Source organism: Engraulis encrasicolus, chromosome 6 (genome assembly GCF_034702125.1).
Source record: "Engraulis encrasicolus isolate BLACKSEA-1 chromosome 6, IST_EnEncr_1.0, whole genome shotgun sequence".
NCBI classification, from domain to species: Eukaryota; Metazoa; Chordata; class Actinopteri; order Clupeiformes; family Engraulidae; genus Engraulis; species Engraulis encrasicolus.
Window position 1 is genome coordinate 33,743,885 of NC_085862.1, and position 19,484 is coordinate 33,763,368.

General features: G+C 47.0%; 1 protein-coding gene across 2 annotated transcripts in view; it reads left to right on the forward strand.

Moving 5' to 3' along the window:
- The window catches only part of pdgfra (platelet-derived growth factor receptor, alpha polypeptide), a 45,732-nt gene that overhangs the window by 5,756 nt on the left and 20,492 nt on the right, over nucleotides 1–19,484 (forward strand). For both annotated transcript variants that reach the window (XM_063201330.1, XM_063201329.1), the window contains exons 6-20: nucleotides 3,037–3,199; nucleotides 5,035–5,227; nucleotides 5,837–5,952; nucleotides 6,480–6,797; nucleotides 8,258–8,524; nucleotides 9,784–9,923; nucleotides 10,399–10,567; nucleotides 10,849–11,038; nucleotides 11,402–11,517; nucleotides 12,462–12,588; nucleotides 13,373–13,569; nucleotides 14,994–15,088; nucleotides 16,328–16,460; nucleotides 17,829–17,933; nucleotides 18,263–18,373. In XM_063201330.1, coding sequence (XP_063057400.1) covers nucleotides 3,037–3,199; nucleotides 5,035–5,227; nucleotides 5,837–5,952; nucleotides 6,480–6,797; nucleotides 8,258–8,524; nucleotides 9,784–9,923; nucleotides 10,399–10,567; nucleotides 10,849–11,038; nucleotides 11,402–11,517; nucleotides 12,462–12,588; nucleotides 13,373–13,569; nucleotides 14,994–15,088; nucleotides 16,328–16,460; nucleotides 17,829–17,933; nucleotides 18,263–18,373 — 2,440 coding nt within the window. The remainder of the gene's footprint in view (nucleotides 1–3,036; nucleotides 3,200–5,034; nucleotides 5,228–5,836; nucleotides 5,953–6,479; nucleotides 6,798–8,257; nucleotides 8,525–9,783; nucleotides 9,924–10,398; nucleotides 10,568–10,848; nucleotides 11,039–11,401; nucleotides 11,518–12,461; nucleotides 12,589–13,372; nucleotides 13,570–14,993; nucleotides 15,089–16,327; nucleotides 16,461–17,828; nucleotides 17,934–18,262; nucleotides 18,374–19,484) is intronic.

Here is a 19,484-nt window from a genome sequence, read left to right on the forward strand (position 1 = left end):
GTGCCCCCCTCTTTTTTCTCTCATGATCCCATGCTACCATCCTCGAAAAAACCAGCAAGAGTTATATCCCGATGGATGAAATTCTGATTTCAGATGGATGTGACTGTGCCAAATCATCCCCAATCTCCATGTAATGTAGCGTAACATTGTTTTTGGATGGTACTACATCCATCTCAAACCCCCACTTGACCGTATCGCTTCATGAGTATATAGTCTGCCTACTTAATACCCCCCCCCCCCCCTTTCCCAACTTCTCACAGCCCTGAACACCACACACACACACACACACACACACACACACACACACACACACACACACACACACACACACACACACACACACACACACACACACACACACACACACACTTCCCTCACTACCCCCTAAGTCTTCACTATCTTCCCCTCAGCTCTTCCTGATTCATCTCCTCTCTTCTAGAACAATCTATGCGTTATCCTCTTGGCCTCTTTTTAAATGAGGAGTATTTTTCAGGGTAAGACTCTGGGTGTGGGGTGGGGGGGGACTCTTGTCCAATAGATAAATCTCCTCAAGCTGTACACCAGTACATGTTGTTCCCCCAACAACCCAACCAATACCCCCCTCCCTTAAACTCAGGAAGTCAGAGAGCTCAGTGTAGACCAGAGGGGCCCAGGACTGGCTCCCAGAGGTGATTCCTGTCTAAAATTGTGTGTTAGGGCAGCTACTTTTGACCCCCCAATCACTCCCCTTCCCTGGTCCCGAAGTGAAGCCAAAGGGAAGGCAACAGTGAGGTAAGGGAAGTGGTTGAAAAACCTGCCCATTTGTTAAACGGCCAGGAGACAAACGTGCAAAATAGAAGGGAGAGAGAAGTTCAAACAAGAGAAACGACTGTAAATCACCAGTTACCTTTGACCTTTCTCACCCCAATGACCTTCAGGACAGATGTGTGTGTGTGTGAGTGTGTGTGTGCCGCCACCACAGTCAGCAAGACAGTTCCCACTGAACTTAGACTTAGATGAGTCTGTCGTAGTGTGTGTGTGTGTGTGTGCGTGTGTGTGTGCGTGTGCGTGTGCGTGCCTGTTTGTGCGTGTGTGGTGAAACTTTGCTTGTGTACGTCTTGTCTCTGCTTGCACGCCTGGTATGCACATTAATTGTTATGGCTGATATTTGTGATATTTATTTTGGGGCGGTATGTGTGCATGCGAGAGTGTATACGTGTTTACGATTCAGATCAAAAGAAATGTTTGGGGACGAGTCCTGTTCTGGTTTGTTTATGTCTGGGTTTGGGTTTATGTGCTGACCCACCTGTGTGTGTTTATGGGACGTGTGTGTGTGTGTGTGTGTGTGTGTGTGTGTGTGTGTGTGTGTGTGTGTGTGTGTGTGTGTGTGTGTGTGTGTGTGTGTGTGTGTGTGTGTGTGTGTGTGTGTGTGTGTGTGTGTGTGTGTGTGTGTGTGTGTTTGTGTGTGTTTGTTTATGTATGCATGACCTATGTGGGTGTCCTGTCCATCTGGACACATCTGCATCTGTGTTCCCTACTGGTGTGTGTATATTTCTGTTCACCTATAGGCCTCTAACACACACACGCGCACACACACACACACACACACACACACACACACACACACACACACACACACACACACACACACACACACACACACACACACACACACATACACACACACACACACACGCACACACACACACGTGTAAATGAATTTTCGCAGAGGCAAAAAAGGAGCATTCTTTCCGCTGCTCTTCTCTGCCGCGTCTGTTTTTTTATGCAGTAGCGCTCCTCTAAGCCATTTAGCAGAGATGCTAGCTGTGAGCAAGTAAGTAAAGACCTCTTGCCACCTCATGGGGGCCCTTCACTCTCTCTCTCTCTCTACTCTCTCTCCTTCTGTGTTCCCTCTTTCTTTCTTTCTTTCTTTCTTTCTTTCTTTCTTTCTTTCTTTCTTTCTTTCTTTCTTTCTTTCTTTCTTTCTTTCTTTCTTTCTTTCTTTCTTTCTTTCTTTCTTTCTTTCTTTCTTTCTTTCTTTCTGTATCTCTCCTTGCCCTCTCTGTCTCTGTCTCCGTGTCTGTCTCTTTCTCTCTCTATCTCTCTTTCTCTTTCTCTCTCTCTTTCTCTCTCTCTCTCTTTCTCTCTCTCTCGCTCTCTCTCTCACATACACATGCTCTCTCCCTTTTGCTTTTTTGTCTTTACTCTCTCTCTACCTCTTTTCCTCTCTCCTTCTCCCCCCTCCCCTTTCCCCGGGCTGAGGTCTCCGGTGCTGGTGATTACAAGGCTTTAGAGCAGCTCCCGTATTGCTGATTTATCTGCCATGCGCACCACTGGGCCCCAGCCATCGCCTCTGACAGATCGGGAGCACTGCGCACCGCTAGCTCGCTCCCTCACTCCCTGCCCAGCTGGATGGCTGGATGGCTGGATGGATGGTTGGCTGGCTGGCTGGCTGGCTGGCTGTTCGGCAGGCCCACCAACAGGAGGGACAAAAACGGGTCTGTTGTCACGGGCCCAGATAGAGGTGGGGCCCAGAATCGGGTCCCCATGACATTGTAGGCATTGAGAGAGGGGGTCGTTTCAGGTGATTTTGTCCCCGCACTGTCAAAGCTGTCAGCGGCTCTGGTGGCTGGCCTCTTGCTCCAATATCCTCAGGGGTCTGACATTCAGAATTAACCTGTAAAAGGGGTAAAAATGGTGGGCTGTTGAAATCAGATAGTCAAGTGTAGTGGAAGAAGTAGCAGTGGCGAGGAGGAGAAAGGAGGACAACGTTATGGCATGGTGGGAGTGGTGATTTAAGATCAGTCTGAGAGACTGCTGTCGCATAAGGAAAATGGTGGTTCTGTGTGTTTGTCTGTGAAAGTGTTTTTGCCTACGTGTGACTGTGTATATGTACTTTTGTGCATATATGTGTTAGTCTGACTGTTTGTATGTGAACAGTAAATACTTTTTATTGACTGATTCGATTGATCATGGTTCTTGCAGTACTTTCAACCACACATTTAAAAATGCTGTTTTGCTAAACCTCTGTGATCTTTTCTCTCTCTCTCTCTCTAGGCCGTGGATGCGGATGAGCTGAAGCAGATCGTGGGGGATCAGGTGCTGTACATCCTCAGTGTGCGTTCCGCATCGGCCTACGACGGTGGCGTCTACGAGTGCTCCATCACCAACACCCTCACCGGCCAGACCCGCAGCCGACAAGTGGCTCTCGCCGTGCACGGTAACCTACCCTTGTCCATCCGGCACACTCAAACTCACACTCACTCCTCACCACGGACAAACACTGTGTTTGGGTCAATGGCATTTTTGTACGTAGTAGCAGACGTCAGGATGATGCAATCACACTTAATGCCACTATTGCATACATGGGTTCTCGTTTTTTGTTTCCCCCTGGCTTGAGCGTCCCTGGCTGTGCACAACTCTGATTGTTGGAAACCGCTGTTGGTCAAAAAAATTATCATGGTTGGCTGCCAGTGTCTTGCCCCTCCTCACAACACCGTGTTTATAAACAAAACAAAAACGTATACATTTAATTGTATTTTTTGTTGTTTTTACTGGATTATCTAAGAAGCATACTCATTGCTGGTACATGTTTTTTTGTACTAATTACTAGTTGATTTATGGGTATAAGCTGTGGTTGTACCACCTGAATTCTGCTACTTAAAAAATGTCATTGACCGTTAATATACAGTGCGTGCAGTGTAGAGAGGGTAGTATGTGGTTGCTTTGGTGCGTGCAAGCTTAAAACTCATCAGGAACTGAAGGAGTATTGAGTCACACCTGACCTTTAACTGTTCTTTTAACAGACTTTTAACTGTACTTCCTCAGAAGGTACTGTACTTCCTTTGGTTTAACTGTAATTGCCCCAGATCATCTATCCTCAACTAAAAACATTTTAGGCCTATTGTGTTTTAGTGTGCCATAGAGAACCAAAGCGTGGTGCCTGTGTCGACACTGAAACAAAAGAAAATAACGATATAATATATTATCTCTGGCAATATTATCGTCGCACATCATTGCATAGATTAATATTGTTGAAAACGAGCACTCCACTGTATCATGGTCCTACAGAATCACATGCACTACCTACACGAGCTTTGAAACAGAAGAAAAGTTGTCATACTGCCCAGTCAAACATGTGGAAGGTATAACAGTAGGGAGGCTTTTATGTGTTGCCTTGATCAGAGGAAGCAATACATTTAGCCAGAAGGAGGTGTTTGAACGTCCATTTCCAGTTTAAACCTCAGAGAAAGGAAGGAGAGGAGTGAAGGAACGGTGGTGAAGGGAATAGAGGAGGGAATAATGGCAAGGGCAGAAAGAAATGAGAGGAGCGGAGGGAAGAGAAAGAGAGACAGAGAGAGAGAGAGAGAGAGAGAGAGAGAGAGAGGGAGAGAGAGAGATCTTGTTATTTGTATGCAATGCTTTGGCAACACTGTGACTAAACAGTCCTACAGATAAAGCACCATTTGAATTTAAGAGACAGAGAGCGAGAGAGAGAGCGAGAGAGAGAGAGAGAGAGAGAGAGAGAGAGAGAGAGAGAGAGAGAGAGAGAGATGCGGTAGTTCCTCCGTGTGTGTCTCTGTCATCAGGCTCTGTCTCTGTCTCCCCTGCTGGCCGCAGTAAGGGGACTCCTCTGCTTTCACCATCTGCCCTGCTGGGACCAGATGACTTGACCAGATGTAACTGCCGCACACTTTCATCAATTCATATCTCATCCATTCTTCCTCTCCGTTTTCCATCCATCTCCCCCTCTGTTTCTGTGTGTTATTTCCTCTCATTTCCTCACTCATTTACATTTTATCTATCTATCTATCTATCTATCTACCTATCTATCTATCTATCTATCTATCTATCTATCTATCTATCTATCTATCTATCTGTCTGTCTGTCTGTCTGTCTGTCTGTCTGTCTGTCTGTCTGTCTGTCTGTCTGTCTGTCCATCTTCCACTCTCTGTCTTTCTGTTCCTGTCGTTTCTGTTCCTATGTCTTCCATTTCCTTCTCTGTCTCAATCTATCCTCAGCTAAATGTCTTCCCTCCGTCTTCTTTCCCTGCAGAAGAGAAGTCTTTCGTGTCGCTGGTCCACAGTGGCATCGGCGTGGTGGAGATGTTCACGCTCCTGGAGGACACGGAGTTCACCATCTTCATAGACTCGCACCCGGAGCCCACGCTGCTGTGGAGGAAAGACGGCCTCCCCCTGGAGAAGAGCACCTTCCTCTATGCCCTCAACAGCCACGTCCTGGGACACCGGTACGTAAGGCATTATGTTCCACGCCGCAAGTGGGAAGAGAGTAGAGATGATTTATTTATTAAAACAACTTGAATGTAACTATGTCAAATGTAACTATGATGTAACCACATCACTATAGTTCTGAATAGAGATGCACCGGATCCAAGATCCGGTTCCGGGTCCGGCAGGATAATAGGGTTTTTCACAGGATCCGGATCCGGATCCGGTTCCAGGATCCAGGATCCGGTAGCCGAGGCTTTTCAGTCAAAATAGTTTGAGCCAACGTGATAAAAAGGGCCCACGTGTGTGAGTAGGCTATGTGTTTCAACCCTTTCATAGGATCCGGTATCCGGTTCCGGATCCGGCAGGATCTTAAGCAGTGGATCCGGTATCCGGCAGGATCCTAAAAATCAGGATCCGGTGCATCTCTAGTTCTGAATAGCAGTACTCTGACATTGCATACATTCTTTACTAACATAACAACTTGGTAAATGTCCTTCTGGCTATAACAGAGTTATATCATAGGCTCTGTGTCTTAATGCATAAGGAAATAGCTTTTTTTCTTCTCTTTTTAGCATTTTTTGGATGTTTTTTTGGTCGTTCATTTCAGCTTGGTGTTGTTTTTTTAGGTATCAGAGTATTTTAAACCTGAAGCACCCCACGGAGCAGGACAGTGGGAAGTACACTCTGACAGCCACCACTGGACAGAAGGAGGCCCACTTCTCCTTCCAGCTCAGAGTTAGAGGTGCGTGTGTGGACATAGTGAAGGGATGCAGATGGGGGAGCGCGTGTCTTATCAAGCTTCTACCACTGTTGAGGAAGCCACTTTGTATGCGTGATGCACCATTAAACGATTGTGTCGTATCCTCGTATGCTCGTGTTGTTTTTGTCGTTTCGGATCTTATTCTTCTTCCTCTTTTCCTCCATCCCTCTCTCCCTCACCCACTCTTTGCCTTTTTCTGCCTACCTGTGTGTGTGTGTGTGTGTGTGTGTGTGTGTGTGTGTGTGTGTGTGTGTGTGTGTGTGTGTGTGTGTGTGTGTGTGCGTGCGTGCCTGTGTGTGTGTGTGCACGTACATGTATGTAGTCTATGTGTCTTCCTGTGTGTGCCTCTCTGCATGTGTGTGTGTGTGTCTGTGTGTGTGTCTGTGTCTGTCTGTGTGTGTGTGTGCGTGCGTGCACGTGTGCGTGCATGTGTTTGCGCGTATCCATGCGTCTTCCTTCATGTCTCTCCATGATTGTAACGAGTATGTGTGTGCGTTTGTTTACTACAGCTCCCAGCACGCTGCTGCCCCAGTCAGCGTCTCAGGTGCCCGTGCTGTTGCCCATGCGCGACGAGATGGTGGTGACGCTCGGCTCCTCCTTCCGCCTGACCTGCCGGGGCGTGGCCGAGCTGCTCTGGAGCACGCCCAGCGAGCAGACGCCGCACGAGTGGACGGTGGACGACAAGGGCGGCCTCTTCATCAGCACCATCACCATGGAGAACGCCACGGCCACCGACTCCGGCGAGTACATCTGCAGCTACAAGGGGGTCAACCAGACCGAGGAGGAGGAGGAGGAGGAGGGCAGCATCATATATGTCTTTGTGCCAGGTATGAAGGGAGATCTGTACCTTATAGTTTTGGCAAAGGACGCGTTCAACTTCTTGGAAAAAAACGCGATAAAAGGGTGCGCGATAAAATGTATCAACTTAAGGAAGAAAAATCCGCACTCACAAACTGCGTCTCATATTACCACCATGTCCAAAAGCAAACGCGTTTCGGCTATCAAGCCTTGATCAAGCCACCACACACCGATGAAGGCTTGATAGCCGAAACGCATTCGCTTTTGGACATGGTGGTAATATAAATAAATAATGAGACGCAGTTTGTGAGTGCGGATTTTTCTTCCTTAAGATCTGTACTTTATATCATGAACTGCATACACTACAATATATGACAATAAAATGTGCCAGGTATTGAAGGAAGATCTGGGGCCTGTACTTAAAAGCGGGTTCAGGATAAGTTAAGGTTAAATTAGTTAAATTAAGAGGTAAATCATCTAATAGAAGAGCTTTTCTTTAGAATATGAGGACTCCAGGCTCTTCTATTAGATGATTTACCTCTTAATTTAACCTTAACTTATCCTGAACCAGCTTTGTAGTATAGGCCCCTGCACACACACACACACACACACACACACACACACACACACACACACACACACACACACACACACACACACACACACACACACACACACACACACACACACACACACACACACACACACATACACACACACACACACGCACACACACACTCCCATTAAACTCAGATCCCAATGTGCTGTTCATGCCCTGCATTAACACTCAAGGGTACACAAACAAACACACCCTTCCGTACACAGACATTCTCTCGCACACACATACACTCCTGTTGACGAGCATTCTCACCCATCCTCCCCACCCTCCAGTCCTCAGACCCTGAGGTGCCGTTCTGTGCACGCACACACACACGCACACACACATACACACACACAGACACACACGCACACAAACGGACACACACACGCACACACACACGCACACACACATACACACACACAGACACACACGCACACAAACGGACACACACACGCACACACACACACAAACTCTCATTGAGTTGCCCACTCACCCATCCTCCCCACCCTCCTCAGACCCTGAGTTGTCATTCATGCGCGCACACACACACGCACGCACGCGCACACACGCGCACACACACACACACACACACACACACACACACACACACACACACACACACACACACACATACACACACACACACACACACACACACACACACACGCGCACACACACACACACACTCATTGCGTTGCCCACTCACCCATCCTCTCCCCTGTCTCTTCCCCAGACCCTGAGGTGCTGTTCTTGCCCTGTCGCGCATGCATACACACACTCTCTCTCTCTCTCTCTCTCTCTCTCTCTCTCTCTCTCTCTCTCTCTCTCTCTCTCTCTCTCTCATTGAGTTGCATTCTCTCACCCCTCATCTCCTGTCTCCCTCCCCAGACCCTGAGGTGCTGTTCCTGCCCTCCATGGACCCGCTGGCCATGCACGTGATAACGTACCACGAGGAGATGGAGATCCCCTGCCGCGTGTCCGACCCCACGGCCAACGTCACCCTGCTGAACGTGGAGACGGGCCAGGAGGTGCGCGCCCACTACGACCCCAAGAGGGGCTTCCTGGGCCTCTTCAGCACCGGCCCGTACGCCTGCAGGGCGCTGCTCCACGGACAGGAGTACCGCAGCGAGGACTACATCGTACACGGATGGGCAGGTGGGTGGTGATCTGGTCTGGTCTTCATGTGGGGGGAGGGAGAGAGAGAGAGAGAGAGAGAGAGAGAGAGGGGGAGAGAGAGTGAGAGAGAGGAGAGAGAGAGAGAAGAGAGAAGAGAGAGAAAGAGAGAGAGAAAGAGAGAGAGAGAGAGAGAGAGAGAGAGAGAGAAAATACTGCATAGACGGATGTGGAGGTGTGTGGCTGGTCTGACCGGAATGTGTCTGCTGTTGTATGAAGGGGGGAGACAGACGTCTGAATGTGGAGAGAGAGTGAGTGACAGAGAGAGACAAACAGGGTGTGAGAGAGATAATGTCTATCATTATCTTGCATGTGTTCTTGACTGTGTTTATATCCCTTTGTGTCTTAGTTGTTTGTACCTTTAGTGGCATAGGTACTAGGGGTGGAAAGGTTCACAAAATTCACGGTTCGGTTCATATCACGGTGTCAAGGTCACGGTTTTCGGTTCTCTATGGTTCTTTTTTTTTGTTCTTGATAAATGGTGCACTGGCTAATAGAATCTGACTTATCACTAAATATCCTACATATGGTTTGTATAGGCTTATAATGTGAAAATGGTGTGATTTTAATTGTGTCATCCTCTGATTTGGTCTTATACGCTAATGTTTTAATCCGAGAGACTGGATAAGATACTCCTAGAATCTCTGTTTTACATATTTTTCTGGGCAGTACATGAATTGTGGTTTGCGATGGATTGCACGGTTCGGTTCGGTATGTGTATGAATGGTACGGTTTCGGTTTTCGGTGCGGTTTGTGCCATCCCTAATAGGTGCCGGAAAGGGGGATGCAGTGGTGCATTCGCATTTCCCACTTTTGGGCTCCCTCAATGAGGCTTTCTCAACTTTTACTGCAGACAAACGAGTGGGGAGTAGCAGCAGTAACATTTAAAACATATATTTTTAGGGCTTTTATTGAATTTATTTGATAGCACAGTTCGAGATGGTGACATGAAGCAAGTGGGAGATAAAGAAAGGGCAGGATCGACAAACGACCTGGGTCGGAATTGAATCCAGGTTGCTGGCGTAGTAACCCGGTGCCCTATCGTTTGGCCATGGCAGGGCCAGCAGTAACATTTTTAAGAAATAAAGATTAAAGAAAAAAACGCAACACCACTTAAAAACTTGTTCTGGTGCCCTCGCCTAGTGGTATCCTGTAGTTTTGTATGGCTCTCTACATGCTACCAAAGATTCTCTATTTAAACCGTCTCTGATGCTACTTGATCTTCGGCTGTGGTGTTCCAGATGACTCCGGAGCCTCTGAGCTGCAGGTGGAGCTGGAGGCCAAGAGGACGGCTCTCTTCGTGGGGGAGACGCTCACCGTCAACTGCATCGCCAAGGGCAAGGAGATTCTGGATGACCACTGGAAATACCCTGGCAGAATGGTGAGGAAAACGTCTGTTTTTTCCATAAAGATGTTGACATTCTGAAGTAGATAATGCACACTGATCCACCAATAGCCAACTTCTATAGAACTACACTAATACAGAGTCTTCAGTAATAGTAGATTATGACATGGTCGTTTCCATTTTGGTGTATATCTTGTCGTAGCCTCTTTGCGCAGATGGGGTCACCGGCAGGCCTATTCACTATTTGTTGAAAATACTCAACTGCATCGTTAACAATATTGCTGTGAGATTACCGAGAGCCTTAAGTAACAGATTAAGACATAGCCATTACAATTAGACAGGTTATATAACATAGGCTCTGGTCGAAGGGGTTAGCTCATTTATCGGTTTGATACTGGGATGCTAGACAGGTACATTACACCATATCTTTCAGTCTTGATATCGTGGCACGACCTGGTGGCTCACAAATGCTTTGTCTTTCCCATGTGGTTTGCGATGCAAATTGCTCCAGTTTGGTCGTGGCGTTAAGACGGTGCGTGAGAACAGGAGAGAGCAGACCATCAACTACTCCCTGCAAATAGCCGATGTCACGCTGAAGGACAGCGGCGTCTACGCCTGCTCCATCACCGACATCGCGAGCAACGAGAGCCAAACCAAGGAGCTAACCGTCACTGTTTACGGTAAGGTCGTCGCAATATGGCAAACATATAGAAAAGGTTATGTAGTGATAAACGGTATAGAAATCTGACATTAACAACATTAAAACGGACTCTGACTTTATACATTTGATTCAGGTGTAATAGTTATATCTTACATAGGTGTAATATAGGTGATATAATATATCTAAATTACAGATGACCTGGATGAATTAGAATCTTCACAGACATCTCACCTAACTTCTAACCAAGTCTTTAAATCATGTGTGCGTGTGTGTGTGTGTGTTTGTGTATTGTGTCCCCAGAGACCCCGTTTGTTACCATGGTACCCAGCTTCACACACACCGAGCTGGCGGAACTGGATGAGGTGCGCGAGTTCAGTGTTGACATCGACGCTTTCCCGGACGTCAAAGTCATCTGGCAAAAAGATGGCGTCGCTGTAGGGGACAACGCGGCCGAGATGACCTCCACCTTCCGTCAGATGGGCGAGACCAAGTGAGTCTGATGCACAGTATATATTGATGACTAACAAAAAATGTATTTCTAAGTCACGCCATTCCTTCCTTTATCTACTGTACATTGAATCATGCGAGGCTCCTAGCGCTGCCCTTAGTAATAACATTGGTGTTTTAACCCTTTGACATGACCCCACATTATAGCCAGTCACAATGTCAACGACCAAGTTGTAAAGTGTCAGTAAAGAATGTGTGTAATGGTGCAGTAATACTGTACTTAGGTTTTTTTCAAAGACAAGCATAGCATTCCACAGATGGAGTGGTCGGCACTAACAAGCTACCTGTGGATTCCAAACACTAGCTCTTATATTAGTTAACGTCGGCCATTTTGTTTGGTTCCTAGGTACCGCAGCGTTCTGACGCTGATCCGTGCGAAGGCTGAGGACAGTGGGAACTACACGGTCACGGCCGAGGCCATGAACTTGAGTGCCCGCTACAGCTTCGCCCTGCAAGTCAAAGGTGAGCTTCAAGAATCCTTTTCCTATCTTTTTTAAAATAACGTTTTATATCCTTTATTTTGACAGGACAGTGTGAGAGATGAAGTGAAATGGAGTGAGAGAGAGAGAGAGAGAGAGAGAGAGAGAGAGAGAGAGAGAGAGAGAGAGAGAGAGAGAGAGAGAGAGAGAGAGAGAGAGAGAGAGGGATGGGATGTGGTTGGTAAATGACTCAGGTCAGACTCGAACCTGGGTCCCCATGGGCATGCAAGCAAGCCCATATATGGATGTATGCCTCGTGGTGGAATGCCCAGGAATCCTCTCTGATCTTATGGCCCCTCATCCATCACTGTCAGTCAGCTCCCCTGTGTCTTGTCACGCCACGCCACACCACGCAGCACTTCTGTTGCTGCTTGGCTTCCAAATGCGAGTCCACAACGTCAACCGTTTGGCGTTGTCAAGCCCATGACACACTGAGTCTGAGGATTGTCATGCCGATGATACACTGATACTCTGAGTCTGAGCTGTCTTTTTGTTTTGGACAGCTCAACATTGCTGAGGAAGGATTTTTTGTGTATAGACTGCTGAAGCACAGAATGCAACCCAATGACGTCAACTCACTGAGTTATCGGTTTTGTCTAAATGTGGAAGAAACCATTTGTCTTCAGATTTATGTATTCGCCCCGACCAATAAATGGCTGATTTCTTGAAGGAACATTGGACTGAAAAAAAATATGTGAATTATTTTTTACAGGATGATTTGTACCATTGCGTCACTTTTTCAGCCATCCATGGACGTTAAACTGTCTCGCACAATGCAATAAAACCTCTGCTTTACTGATGGATTAACTTCTTAAAACCTCTTTCTACTACGCTGTTCTCTGCTTGTTCTCTGTGTGTCTCTGCTTCTGCAGTCCTTGTGCTCTTTAGCTTAATAAACACTTCATTGTAATGTGTTGTGTTCTGCAGTCCCTGCCGTGATCATTGAGATGACGGACCTCCACCACGGCTCTGCGGCGGGCCAGTCGGTGGTGTGCATCGCCGAAGGGGAGCCCCTGCCAGACGTGGACTGGTACATCTGCAGGAACATCAAACAGTGAGTGCACCACACCACACCACTGCATTCTGCATGTGTCTGCTTTCCCTCACTCGCACTGACTCATCCATCTATCTCCTGCTATCTTTCTTTCTTTTTTTTGCCCTTATCTAGTTTTCCTTCTCCATCTATGCTCTCTAGTTCTTTCCTTTCTGCCTTTTATCTGTCTTTCTATCTTGTTGTCCTTTTTTGTTGTCTTTGGTTGTTTGTGTGTTTGTTTCCGGCTTGTATGCTCTTTCTTTTTTCTTTAGTTCAGTCTTTTTCCCTGTTTTCAGTCCTGCTACCAACTCCTGTGTAGACTTTCAGGAACTCTCTTTCCTTTTTCTCTCCTCTTCTTTAAAAGTTGAGCTATATTTAGAAAAATGACTTCATAGCCGCCATCATGGTTACCCTAATCCCTCTCTTCCTCCCTCTTTCCTTCTCTGTCTCTCTCTCTCCCTCTGTCCCTCTCTTTGCCTCCCCTTCTCTCTGTCTCTCTCTCTCCACCTCTATCCAACCCCTCTCCATCTCTCTCCAATCCCTCTCTCTCTCCCTCTTTTCTTCCCTGTCTCACTATCGTCCTCTCCCTCTCTCCCTCTCTTTGCCTGCCCTTCTCTCTCACCCTGTCCCTTTCTCTGTCCATCTCTATCCAACCCCTCTAAATCTTTCTCCAACCCCTCTCCATCTCTTTCTCCCTCTCCCTCTCTCTCTCGCTCTCTCTCTCTCTCTGCCTCTCCCATCTTCCTTCTCCCTCCATCTCTCTCTCCCTCTCTCCCTACCTCTCCCTCTCTCTCCCTCGTCTCAGCTGTGCCAATGACTCCACCCAGTGGTCACTGCTGCCGGCCAACTCGTCTGAGGTCAGTGTGGAGACCCACGTCAACCAGGACATGCAGCTGGAGAGCCAGGTGATCTTCGGCCATCTGGAGAGCACGCTGGCCGTACGCTGCATGGCCCGCAACGACATGGCCGCCGTGGCCCGCGAGGTCAAGCTGGTGGCTAGCGGTAAGAGACGCACGCATATGCACACATACGCGCACACACATGCACGCACGCACGCACGCACACACACACACACACATGCACACACACACACACACACACACACACACACACACACACACACACACACACACACACACACACACACACACACACACACACACACACACATACACAACACACGATTACACACACAGAGAGACACACACGTCTAGTGGGTGCCCAGCAGTAAGAACACTGGAGTCAGGATACATACACGCAAGCAAGCACACAGGTTAAGCTGGTGGCTTTTTCTTGAGAAGATACACATACCTGATTTCTTTCTCTCTCTCTCTCTCTCTCTCTCTCTCTCTCTCTCTCTCTCTCTCTCTCTCTCTCTCTCTCTCTCTCTCTCTCTCTCTCTCTCTCTCTCTCTCTCTCTCTCTCTCTCTCTCTCCCTTTCTCTTACCTCTTAGCTCTAGCTCTAGCTCTCTCTCTGTTAGTCAGGCTGTCAGGCTACAGTCGTTACGTTCTGTAGATTAACGAAAGCCAAACATTTCTCTATATGCAAATGATCAAACTCTCTTTGTGTATGAGCACAAAGAATAATCAAATATCCGCCGGGAGAACATTTGCATTGATAGTAGTCAAATTTTTTCTCCCTAACCTCTTAAGTAAACTGACAGTCACACGTCATGGTACTTTTAATATAAAATATGACTCAGAAGAGAATGAGTTTTAATCTTAAAAATTCCATTCAGGATTTACAACGTGTTACCACTGCACAAACACTTTACGCTACTGCTATGAGAAATCTAAACGCTTCTTCGACTTGATCATCAGTGATATACAGTATATATAAACCATATGTGGAGTTAGAGAGTGATGTTAAAGTGTGATGTGAAAGCAGGGCTAAAGAATGGGGGGGGTGCATTGCTTTTAAGGACTCTTAAGTGCATCTGTCTTTTGAGAGGTCATCGTTTAGTGTCACCCTTCGCCTGCTTCTCTTATAAGCCTCCAACCATCAGTCCACTCACACCTCTGAGAACTGATAACCCTCACTTTAAAACAGGGCCGCACGCTGTGTGTTTGTGTGTGTGTGTGTGTGTGTGTGTGTGTGTGTGTGTGTGTGTGTGTGTGTGTGTGTGTGTGTGTGTGTGCGTGTGCGTGTGCGTGTGCTGTGCACACATCTTTGAACGTAAAGCATGTGTGTATTTTTGCGTGTTTGCTAGCAAAATGAATGTGTGTGTGTGTGTGTGTGTGTGTGTGTGTGTGTGTGTGTGTGTGTGTGTGTGTGTGTATGTGTGTGTGTGTGTGTGTGTGTGTGTGTGTGTGTGTGTGTGTGTGTGTGTGTGTGTGTGTGTGTGCGTGCGTGCGTGCGTGTGTGTGCATATATACTGTATGTGTGTATGTATCAGGTTGCTTATGTTAGTGTGTCTCATGCTCAGGTCCTCACTCGGAGCTGACTGTGGCAGCTGCTGTGCTGGTGCTGCTGGTCATTGTCATCATCTCACTCATTGTGCTGGTCATTATCTGGAAACAGGTACTCACTCACTCACTCGCTCACTCACTCACTCACTTACACTCACTCACTCACTCACTCACTCACTCACTCACTCACTCATGCACACATTTGCTTACACTCACTCACTCACTCACTCATGCACACATTTGCTTACACTTACTCACTTACACTCACTCACTCACTCACTCACTTGCATTCACTCACTCACTCACTCACTCACTCACTCACTCACTCACTCACTCACTCATGCACACATTTGCTTACACTTACTCACTCATCACTCACTCACTCACTCACTTACATTCACTCACTCACTCACTTACTCACTCACTCACTCACTCACTCACTTACACTCACTCACTCACTCACTCACTCACTCACTTACACTCACTCACTCACTCACTCACTCACTCACTCACTCACTCACTCACTCACTCACTCATATTCACTTACGCACTCACCCATTATTCACTCACTCATTCACATACTCACATACGCGGATGCACTCACTTGCATTAACTCACAAACTTAGTCACATACTCACTCACTCACTTTACTATTCACTGATTCACTCCTTTACTTAGTCATTCACACGCTCATTCTATCATTTAAACACTCATTTATTACACATTCACTCATATTACTCATATTCACTCATATACTCTCATTCATTCACTCACTTACTTAGTCATGCACTCATACACTCATTCATTTGCGCATTCATTCACTATCTCAATCACTCACTCATTCAATCGCCTACGCCTTCACTCACTCACTCACTCACTCACTCACTCACTCACTCACTCACTCACTCACTCACTCACTCACTCACTCACTCACTCACTCACTCACTCACTCACTCACTCACTCACTTTCATCTATCCATCCATTCATCTTTACTCAAGCACCCACACCATGCAGGTCTCCCCAAAGCTCACATTTATGAGACCATGGAAGGATGTTACACCATCTTGTTCCTGTGTTCCACTCTCCCCCTCTCTCTTTATTTCATGCCTTCCTTTTTTCTCTTCTTCTCTTCTCTTCTTCTCTTCTCTTCTCTTCTCTTCTCTTCTCTTCTCTTCTCTTCTCTTCTCTTCTCTTCTCTTCTCTTCTCTTCTCTTCTCTTCTCTTCTCTTCTCTTCTCTTCTCTTCTCTTCTTACCTCATCCCATATCTCTCTCTCTCTCTCTCTCTCTCTCTCTCTCTCTCTCTCTCTCTCTCTCTCTCTCTCTCTCTCTCTATATCTCTCTCTCTGCAGAAGCCTCGCTATGAGATCAGGTGGAGGGTGATTGAGTCTGTGAGTCCGGATGGCCATGAGTACATCTATGTGGACCCCATGCAGCTTCCCTATGACTCGCGCTGGGAGTTCCCTCGCGATGGATTGGTTCTTGGTAAGTAGACCAAGATCCTGCGTACTCAACTCCTACACTGAAAAAGCATTGCCAGCCAGTTTAACATAAAAAGGTAAGCTGCCCTACTGCCTTAAGTTTGTAGGTTAACTCAACTCGAGAATTAACTCAAGTCTTTCTCAAGTTGAGTTAACTTACTAACTTAAGGCAGCAGGGCAACTGACCTTTTTTACGTTTAAATTAGGGTTAAGTTTCCCTCACAATGGATGAACCAAGGAGCACTAACTTGAAAGTTCTACTTCTATACCCATGCTAGGTTTCACTCACTGTAGCCTGGATAAACATATAGCACAGGACGTGCCATTTATTTCACAGAAACATGCTGAAAAGTCATTAAAGTGTATCTATATCTGAGCGCTGAGATCCTCTTTCTCTGTCTCCCTCTTATTTTATCTTGCTCTCTCCCTCTCCGTCTCTGTCTGTCCATCCCTCCTTCCGTCTTTCTCTCGGTCTATGCGTCTATCCATCTGTTGGTTTCGCGCTCTTTCGCTGTGGTCGCAATCTAAAAGTGGTGATGTTGTGGTCATTTCCCGGGACAGACTGCGGTCGTGTTGTGGTCAGATTCCAATCACTATGGCTGAAATATTTCACATGGACTCAGCTGAGTGGAGAAAGGGGAGGAAGACATCTGGATGGGTGGTGATGAGAGAGTGGAGAGCAGCAAAGAGAGAGAGAGAGAGAGAGAGAGAGAGAGAGAGGGATGAAAAGGGGGCGGAGGAGAGAAATTGAAGGAGCAGAACAGAAACAGCAGGATGGGACGAGCGAGAGGGAGGGGTTGTGTGTTGGTTTTGAGGGAAGCTCACTGATCAAAGAGAAAGGCCTCGTTTGGGAAAAGCCATAAAACTCTTAGTCTGGTCTAAAAAACACAAACATGATGGCTCTCTGTGTATGTGTTCCCGTCTCCATTCCCGTCCTGTGTGTTTGTGCATTCCTTGTGTAAGAAATTACCTCTATTTTTTCCATTTACATTTGTAGCACTGTAATTATACAATTTCATGAATTCATTCATCCCTATGTGCGTAATATGTTAATATTTACACTAGGATGCCTAATAATCTTGCTATATCGCTGTCCACTTTCTTGTTTCCACATTGTCTGCCTCTTATGGTTGTTCTTCTCGATCTCTTCTGCGTGTGTCTCACTGTTCTCATGTGTCAGCTGACTTGGGACAGAAGCCTCCTTCATTGTTTAAACCTTTGATCCAGCTACCTTACCTTGTCAAACTTGTGTCTACTTTATCAAACTATCAAAGCACATTGGACTTGTATATTTTTTATGAATTTTGCTGTACAAATGAAGCTATCAATAAGCCTCTGCTGAGCATAATGTAATGTGCTGTTCTCTTCTCAGGTCGTGTCCTGGGCTCGGGGGCGTTCGGTAAGGTGGTGGAGGGCACTGCCTATGGCCTGAGTCGCTCACAGCCTGTCATGAAGGTCGCCGTCAAGATGCTCAAACGTGAGTACCTGCCTGTTTACCTTTATCAACTGCAAATGTCTCAATCTACCCCATCCAGCCATCCATCCATCAATCCATCCATCCATTCAGATTAATCCATGCAATCCATTCATTTTTAAGATTTTGCGGAGAAAAAACAAGTATTTTTACAGACTTTCCGGTTCGTAAGTGCTAAGATCTGTGGCGTGATCTGGTTCGCTTTCACGCTTTCCAGTTCGTGCGGGAACGGGAATGGGCACCGGCATGGTTCTTAGTCGGCCTCAATGCACTATGACAGTTATAAATAGACCTTTTAAAGGTGTTGTGTTTTGTCCTGTGTTCCCACACAGCCACGGCGCGCTCCAGTGAGAAGCAGGCCCTGATGTCAGAGCTGAAGATCATGACTCACCTGGGGCCACACCTCAACATTGTCAACCTGCTCGGATCCTGCACCAAGTCAGGTGAGTGGACACACATATGCGCGCTCGCCCGTGTGCGCGCACACACAGACACACACACTCGCACACATCCGCACACAAGCACGCACGCACGCACTCTCTCACACACACACACACACACACACACACACACACACACACACACACACACACACACACACACACACACACACACACACACACACACACACACACACACACACACACACACATACACACACACACACACACACACACACACACGTGCACACACAAGCAGACACACTGTAAAACATTGCAGCCAGTTAAACGTCAAAAAAGTAAGTTGCCCTGCTGCCTTAAGATTGTAATTTAACTCAACTCGAGACTTAACTCAACTCAAGGCTTTCTCAAGTTGAGTTAACTTTCAAACTTAAGGCAGCAGGGTGACTTACATTTTTACGTTTAATTGGCTTGCCATGTTTTACAGTGCACACACACACACACACACACACACACACACACACACACACACACACACACACACACACACACACACACACACACCTATTTAAACCGACACCTACACAGACACAGTCCACACTTCCTTGGCTGTTCGCCTAGATTCACACATCTGTGGTTACGTCCAGCACTACTTGCCAACAGGCTAGAAGTCACTTAAACACATTTTAGCAGATGTCATTTAGAAGAAGCACATCCCTTCACACACACACACACACACACACACACACACACACACACACACACACACACACACACACACACACACACACACACACACACACACACACACACACACACACACACACACACACACACACACACACACACACACACACAGAGATGGGCCAGCAGACCAAAGAGGATGGATCGTGGACTGTCCATCTCAGACACCCAGACCCATTCTCACGGGCCAGTGATGTAGTGTGTGTGTGTGTGTGTGTGTGTGTGTGTGTGTGTGTGTGTGTGTGTGTGTGTGTGTGTGTGTGTGTGTGTGTGTGTGTGTGTGTGTGTGTGTGTGTGAGTGTGTGTGTGTGTGTGTGTGTGTGTGTGTGTGTGTGTGTGTGTCAGTGTCAGAGCAGAGTGTTTCTCGCTGGCCTGATGCGCTCCGTCTGTGGCGGAGGAATGTTAACAG